An 8,470-nucleotide genomic window follows, 5' to 3' on the forward strand; every position below is an offset into this window, starting at 1 on the left:
GCCAACACGTAAAATCGCACGAAATGTTAGTTCAAATTACACGATTTGCCTACAAATAGAGGAAACAATGACCAGATAACTCGCGGTTAAAAGGAAGCAAAGTCCTCACGAGCAACTCCTCTACAACTGCTTGCATAATCGAGATTTCTTAGGCGTTGATGAAGGGCTGGCCTCTAGGAATGCCGATGGACAAAAACCGCTTATGGTGCACTTGTCACAACGAGGTCTAAGTGGTTTACATATGGTCTGACCAAAGCCAACCTGCTTTCCAAATAGTTAGCAGTAAATTGATATTCGCGGAAATGGTTCAGAGTGCTATAAACTTGATGAGATACTCATTTGCCCAAACAAGAAATAACTGGTCACATCTGTCTTTCAGGTTATGAATCGTTAGAACCATCTAAAAATTTTGAACCTGAAAGACAACGTTTTGGAGAATAAAAGCACGATTTCTCAAAATGAACCACCTACAAAGGATAGGTGAAATTTTACTCGAGTTTACAGAACATAGGTATCTCGACAAAAGCTGAAAGATGATACCAGTATGCAAACCAGTCCTGTACCCATGTAAAGATTAATGTAAAAATACCAGAAGAGGATTTATGGGGACCCATTCCTCCTTAGGAAGCCACAGTTGCAACGATACTCTAGTCTCCTCTGGCGTTGAGGTTTTCTAAGAAAAAAGAAAATTGCAATGTAAATTACTAGTGAATCGATATCATTCCTCTGCTGCATGGCTCATTTGTCATTGGCAGGTATCTTGTATATATTTTTTTTTTCTTTTTTTTGGGAAAATTACAGAACCTAATCACATCACTTTTGATAACAGACCTTGAACACCTAGGGACTGAAAGTAAGCCTTTATGAAAATTATGATCAGCCATTATCATACTAGTGAGGACATGAGCAGATCTATTAGATGTACGTGGTGCAAGAATGAGAGATCTAAATCTCATGGCGTTAAAGCTCATTTGTTAATTTTCAGAACCTATACTAAGTAAATTCCTTCCAAAATGGCCACTTGACAGAACTCCCGCTACTCAGAGTATACTAAATAGTTGTGCATAGGAAAATGACTGCCAAATTTCCTAGCAAACACTTGATAGTTGACATTGATCAGCATAGAAGTTACTTATTTAGAAGTGATTTAGTAACAATCTTCAAAATACAATGAATTATACCTGCTTGGTACCAGGACGTGAAACCCATCCAAGCCGATTGCAAATCCTGTGCACATGAGTGTCTACACATATACCTTGAACATTATTCCAACCTACATTCATGATCTAGAAGGGCAAGCACCTTACATCTCCGAAAAATATTTAATAAAGATTATAAGAAATAAACATTTTAAATAATATGATAGATCCCTTCTCGTACCAGGTGAGCCATTTTCGGGCCAATTCCTGGAAGTAAGAGCAACTCCTCTAGTGTACTAGGAATATCTCCATTGTACTTTGAGAGACAAATTTTTGCGACTTTTTTCAAGTTGCTTGCCTTTCTTGTATAAAATCCCACCTGCTCAAAGTCAAAGTGAACCAAGTAGATGACACAAAGCACGTGGGGTGAAATTGTTTCTATTCGCTAATATATTAACAGTTTCTTTGTACAAAATCTACCATTGAATCCCATTTCATCTCGTCTAGATGTTGTACATTAAAAATGAAATCGGTAAATAACCTACAAAAAAAGAAGCATACAGGGTAAATTATGTCCTTGATTGCACCTTCATCAGCTTTGACCATGGCTTCTGCTGTGAGCAAATCATTTTGGAGAAGCCGTTGAATAGCACCTACAATACGAAGTGCTCAATAAAATTAGTACACAAACCCGAGGTAGAATATCTCACCCATAATAAAGATTATTAAATATGCATTCTTCGTGTCAGAGATCCCAATAATACATAAATGACATCACCAAGCAAAATTAAGTCTCAACTAGAGTTTCCAACACGAAATCCTTATTTTCAACTGTCATTTATTTGAAATTTAAATAGCCATTAAATCCAAACACTTAAAAATGCTTAGTAGCTAGCAGTAGCCTGCCTTTCTCTACCATTAAGTCTACTAATATGTTTCTTCAAACACTTTCTCCAATGTGATACTAGCAAAGATGTTCTGCATGCCGAAAAAATTCAAAAGAAGCTCAAATCTTATCATTTGAATTCTTGTTCTTGCACAACAAACGCTGGTTAAATTCACCAATAATGTCAAGTTTGTTTATTTCAATTTTGTTGAGCTATTCCTCCACAAAAATATTAATAATAAAACTTCTGAAAAGAAGACGGATTAGACTAAGACAAGCAAACAACATAGATACAGGAAAAAGTGAGCAGTGTACAATCTAATTTACAATGCATCACCAGCCCCATCATATCATGATTACTTATTGAATTCAACAAGTCTAAAGATATAAAAGGTAATTCCTCTGAGATATTGATAATAAATAAGTACTTGCCATGAGTAACATGATCTTTTGTTTGACTTGATAAGAGTGAAGATACCAGAACCGCAAATCTTCGTTCCTGACAAACCATAAAAAGGAAATACAGACAAATTCCATGCCAAACACAAATTCCGTCCATCAACCAAAAACTAAAGATTTAAAAACTATTTATGCACCATGACTGCATGCAATGACAATGTTTCGGGAGTCCGAGGAAATTCTTGTGACCTATATAGCCATTGTTTCAATAAATAAAAACCTTGAAATCCCGGTTAAATGACCAACATTAGATAACAAAGGACAATATGTGGGATAATAAACCGAGGTCAGATATCTCACTAACGTTATCAAAAGAATCAAAGGTCAGTATAAAACAAAGGCATACGACTGCAAGGAAGGCTGGCTGCTGACATACACCAAATTAGACCAATGATTAACAAGGTGATACTTTAAAACTTCAAAATAGGTGTGAAAAAGAATTAGAGTCGAGTAGAGAGTAGATTGAACCGTCAGCAGTAAGTCGTGATAACCTAGATATGGCAGACATTGTTTCTTTGAGTTTCAAAATCCACAATAAAATGGCTATTCCATGCAAACAACCATAAAATTTGTCAGCCAAAAACAACGCATAAAATTCCATGGTGCCACACCATTAAAATTTTAATAGATTATATGAGCTGAAAATCATCATAAGTAAACTACCTCAGGAGGAAGGGAACTTCCAGCCTTTTCACACCCCATTGAGTCTACTGGTGCATCTTCAGAAGACCTCATTTTACGAATTCCTTCAAGAACATTTTTCCAGTTTGTCGGTGAATGTGCTGTAATGGGGGAACAATGCTAATTAAAGCATGATTGTCAATGAAATGGGGGAAATTCTTCGTCCCCACTCAATGAACACTATCAACTAGGTCATTCACATAAATAAGCAGGACATGCAAATCAAAGAAGTCTATTAGATAACCTATCTTAGTACATTAAAAGCATCCAAATTTTTTTTAGACTTTAAATCATAGACTGTCATTAATATTTACAAAATCTTTCAATCTATCAGTTATTTTTAAGAACTAACCTAAGCATAAAAAATATAACCATTATAAAATTGTTGCCCAGTTTTAATTAAAATTGCGAAAGATGGATTGATTTCAAGCTAAAACCAAGGGAAAGTCATTCCAAATGTGGGAAATTTTTTACCACCAATTACTCAATGACACCAAGAAGTCACGAATTTAAATATCATAGAAAACCTTTAAAATAAATAAATACAATTATTGTGGTTAAAATTTAAATAGATTATGTAACAAATTCACACCAGATACATACTCAAGGAGGAAAAACTGCTAGCCTTTCCATATGCAAAATCTTCAATTTCAGGTAGGCTGCAAGGCTGCATCAAGTGTTACAATCATGTTCAAAGTAAGAGTAAATCTAAGGCACAGCTGCCGTCAATAAAGGCATATTACATGGTTGACATGTCTAAATATTAAGTGGCATTCAGCGTGCAGACTTCGAAAGACACATGACTTGCCTATTTGGATTGATTTATTCATACAAGGCAGAAAACGCTTAAGGCGAGTAAATGTGAGAAGGTATCAGTAATTCAAACAAGAGGGAACAAAATAGTATCTTAAAGTATTTTTGGTATCTATGATGATCGCGAATACATGATTTTCCAAAGCTAATTTTTACATTAAATAATCCAAAATTCTACAAATGAAAAACTAGACTAATTTAGCTCTTAATACATGATATTAGATGCTACTCCTTGGTGTTTTTCAACTTAAACTAGTGCCTCTCAAATTCATCCGTGTCAGGAGACAACTTTTTGGATAGATGAGATATTTGAGTACATTAATAAAAGCACTATATAATGCCTTCATCTAAAAGCTAAATTTAGTCACAAAAATTCATAAAACATACGTAGCCGGTAGCCATCATGGCAGGTCACTGCTGCTTATATGACACACTTGACCTTGTCCTCTAAAAGCTAAATATAGCAACAAATATTCATAAAACGTACAACATACTGAGCCATCATGGCAGGTCTTTGCTGCTTATACGATACATTTGATTTAAGACAAATTTGATGATATATCAAGGGGATGCGTGACACTATCCTATACAACTTTCATCTGAGAAAGGACAATCCAATTTACAAACAATAACCCTTTGAAAATGACAACAAACTTGGCAGACGTGTCATCATTTCAGCAACCAGTCATCACCATGATTCGCTGTCGCGGTCGCGGAGATCGGAACGAATGCTACCGTTCCAGTTACAATGAAATTTCGTGGAACGGTCGCGGAACGGGTATTTAAAAAAATATTATAAATATATAAAAATTAAAAATTTTGGAAAATATTTAGAAATATAAAAATTAAAATAAATATCATTTAAATAGATTATTTGATGTAAATAAGAAATTTAAATATTTTTAAAATTTTATAAACAATTTATTGAACACAATTTATATTGTCATTATATTTAAAATATTTCCAACCATATCAAAAATTAAATATACTATTAAAAATTATTTGTACTTAATTAATTAAAACTTTAAAATATTTTCGATTGGATATATATAAGTTAGCACAAATTTTAATCAATTTAGAGTGATGGACTAATAATAAACATCAAATCTTATATAAAGTGATGTTACAAATTATTTAACATAAATTAAAATAGAAATATTTTATAATTAACTTAGTTTTTTTCACATTTTGTAATGAAAATTTCTCAATAGAAATAGTTAACTTGCGGTCTCTTCTTTATTAGTCTTTCGTTGATGGATGCAGCGGGAAGAAGACTCAAGATTCACTATCTCACATCAACCGATGTGTTTTGCTTTCCAATGTCCCTAGTGAAATTAATGTTTAAATTACGAATTTGCGACGGTTTTATGAAAAATCGTCGCTAAATTTAGCGACCGTTTTTATTCAACCGTCGCCGATTTAACATTGACGACGGGTTTAATAAAACCGTCGCTATAGTTAAACCCGTCGCCAATGTTAAATCGGCGACGGTTGAATAAAAACCGTCGCTACATACATAAAACCGTCGCTAGTAGCGACTGTTCAAAACAAAACCGTCGCGAATTGCGTTCCGGTTCCGTTCCACCGTTATATCCCCGTTTTCCACCGTTATATCTCCGTTTTCAGTATATGAAACGCCGATACAAGCCATCAACCTACACAACCCGGAACCTCGTCAAGGTTGCTGACGTTCCGGTTCCGGAACGCCCGTTCCGTTCCCGTTTCGGCGAACCATGGTCATCGCCATGCTTATTTTTATGATCTGAGACAATCAGTTAGTTAATTTGGTATGTAATTCAAGACGTGGATCAGTTTTTGGCTTTAATCTTCTACGAATTCCACTTCCCACCTCAACTCCCTCTCTACTTCTTTCCCTTGTCATTACTATAGTCCTTTCAAGTGGTCTCTGCTAGCAACGAAGAATTAACTGGCAAACAACACACGCGACTGGAAAATAATACTCAGCTAACAAATGAAACCAACTTTATCAACTAACAAATAAATCATAGTTTATGTACACATAAGAGAACGTGTTGAAAATTACTCTCTATGTTAATTTTAAGAAAGATATCATCAAAGCTTACATTTTCATCATTCAACTCAGGCTTAACATCTTTCACTTTAGCTTGAAGGGTTTTCATGGCTCTCCTTTTTCGAACAAAGACAAGAATTTTTTTCTCGGAGCCCTCATCTAGAACATTAGAGCCTGAAAGAATCATCAAAACTCAAATTTGTCCAAACCCTTTCTAAAGTAAAAGGACAATAAACGAAATATTAGTGGCGTATAGCAAAGAAAATTGGCAAATTCTAACCTGAATCTTTCGACTGAACAACCGAAGAGATTTCCCTTTCGGAAGCTGAGAATCTTCTAACCATTTTCGCAGAGGAAGAGGAGAAGATTAGTTGATGTGAAGTAATGTTTTTGAGGAGTGGGAAAGACATTCTGTTTGAGGGGAACTGAGGGAATGCACTCGTGGATACACACCGAGTCGAGCCGAGTCGAGTCGAGTCGAGTCGAGTATAATGTACTGGAAGTGAATTTATAATAGGTCAGATGGGAATTGAATTGAAACCAATTTTTTATTTTAATTTGTTATGTATCTAACAAATTATTTATCGAACAAATTACTCAAAATTAAATCTTTTATTGATCTAGAACCTTTATCCTACAAAAGAGGACCGTTTTAAAAAAAAATTAAATTAAATTTGGAAAAGTCGAGTAATTAAAGAGCAGTCCATTCGACATTGAAAACTATTGAATGCTGATACAAGAGTAAATCTTTGTAAAATGTTGGAAGTTTTTTCTGAACATATTAATAAGATTTATAATAATTTAATAAGAGTTTCAATCATTAGGGTTTAACTAACATAACTTGGTTTGTTGTATTAACTAAACCTTCTAATGAAATTATTCATGAACAAAAAAAAGTGAGAGAGTATAAGATGAAACATCAACTACATAAAATTCTACTGATTTTTTTTTTTTTTTTTTTGTAAAAGCTATGACTGAAAATACACATAATCATAAACATTTAAATAAGTTAATTATGCGTTTTAAAATTTATCTCATCAATGACTAGAAAAATAACTGTAGTTACACAAAATCTTAAAATGTGACAACAACGAGGAGTTACTTGAAACAATCCTACTTTTAAATTCATTTAATTCACACTAGTTTTTTTTTAAAAAAAACCATGCATAATTGATTCATCATAAATAAACTAACATTAATAATCAAATAAATGAATTTCATAATATCCAAAGACCAACCCTTCATGCAGAATAAGTAAATAAAGCAATAAAAGCATAAAATTCAACTCAATAAATTCTAGCATCCTAACAGTTTACAAATAGAAGCGATAATCAATAAAATCATCAAAAGTCTTTCACATATATGGAATTTCTATGTCCTCGGTATGCACTTGCGCCTTCCGGATAGCTCGATAGTCCGCACCTCATTACTCAACATCATCATTACCCGCAACCATTCAACTCAATGACTCAGCATGCTTAAGCCTCATATAGCAAGTACGCAAATATACAATCACATGCATAAAATTACTTTTACTGAAAATAGATTTTTCCATGGAAGCATAAAACCTTCAAAATATGCAACTTTTGAAATCGTGAGTAGATATGAACATTTTCCATTTAAAATTATCCTTTTTATGTGAAGTCCGATCCTAGAAAGTGACAACCTTTATTTGATTGATAAATCTATAAACCATAATACTAGGCCGCCGGGTTCAACATCCACTTTTTCGACGATCCCACCGACTATCATAAAAATAACTTCACCATTCCCCTTTTTAACGGATTCATTATCATTGAGATTCTCGCCTCCTGTTCTCGATGGTTCACTCATTTTCATTACAAGTTCACTGTTCCGTTTTCAACAGATCCCTTACTATCTTTTCTTCACGATCAATTCACATTCCTCAAAAATATTTTCTTTACTTTATCATTTCATAAAACATTCATGAGTTTCCATATTCTTTTAAAATTTTCCAAAAAGATGCTTTATATCAGTCATATATGCCGATATTGCTAAAAATAGCATATACATTCAAAATACGTTAAAACTTCTAAAAATAGCATATATCGTGCATATATTTTAAAACTTCTAAAAATAATATTTAACATGAGTTGGAATTGTTTTAGGAAGTTGAAAACCGCCCTCAACTTTACTCGAACCAACCGCACAAGATTCAACGCTATACGTACCCAGACGAACTTAAAATTTGACGCAAGGAGACGACTGGATTTCAAAACTTTAAAAAAACCCAAAAATATCCAGTAAATTGCTGAAAATTCAATCTTAGGACCTACGTTAAAAAACGACTCAATTCGCTTCCCGGATGGCTCGTTTACCACCGTTTCCGCGATTTCTGTAAAACAAATGACCAAACTACCCTTCTGACTCGAACCAATTTGAGACTAGACCCTTATTAACATCCTAAGACTTAATACAAGTTGCTGGAAGTCCCCAAGC

The 8,470-nt window shown here is 33.9% G+C and overlaps 1 protein-coding gene across 1 annotated transcript; it reads right to left on the bottom strand.

Moving 5' to 3' along the window:
* On the bottom strand, positions 1 to 6,465 carry LOC140812204 (endonuclease III homolog 1, chloroplastic). Its single transcript, XM_073170426.1, has 10 exons — positions 6,291 to 6,465; positions 6,063 to 6,184; positions 3,769 to 3,832; positions 3,148 to 3,266; positions 2,458 to 2,524; positions 1,701 to 1,792; positions 1,381 to 1,518; positions 1,182 to 1,286; positions 590 to 673; positions 1 to 261 (listed from the first exon to the last, which is right to left on the bottom strand). The coding sequence occupies exons 1-10, from the start codon at positions 6,418 to 6,420 to the stop codon at positions 121 to 123; spliced, it is 1,062 nt and encodes a 353-aa protein (XP_073026527.1). The 5' UTR covers positions 6,421 to 6,465; the 3' UTR covers positions 1 to 120.
* Between the last annotated feature and the right edge of the window lie 2,005 nt (positions 6,466 to 8,470).

Source organism: Primulina eburnea, chromosome 14 (assembly GCF_022965805.1).
Source record: "Primulina eburnea isolate SZY01 chromosome 14, ASM2296580v1, whole genome shotgun sequence".
Classification (NCBI taxonomy): Eukaryota; Viridiplantae; Streptophyta; class Magnoliopsida; order Lamiales; family Gesneriaceae; genus Primulina; species Primulina eburnea.

What these genes read in the sequence shown, in the direction of transcription:
- LOC140812204 (XM_073170426.1), bottom strand. Translation starts at nt 6,420, where the DNA reads ATGTCTTTCCCACTCCTCAAAAACATTACTTCACATCAACTAATCTTC. An exon ending in GAAGTTCCCTTCCTCCTGAG is followed by an intron (nt 2,525 to 3,147) that starts GTAGTTTACTTA and finishes ATGGTTTGTCAG; the next exon opens with GAACGAAGATTTGCGGTTCT. An exon ending in TCCCCATAAATCCTCTTCTG is followed by an intron (nt 262 to 589) that starts GTATTTTTACAT and finishes TTTGGAAAGCAG; the next exon opens with GTTGGCTTTGGTCAGACCAT.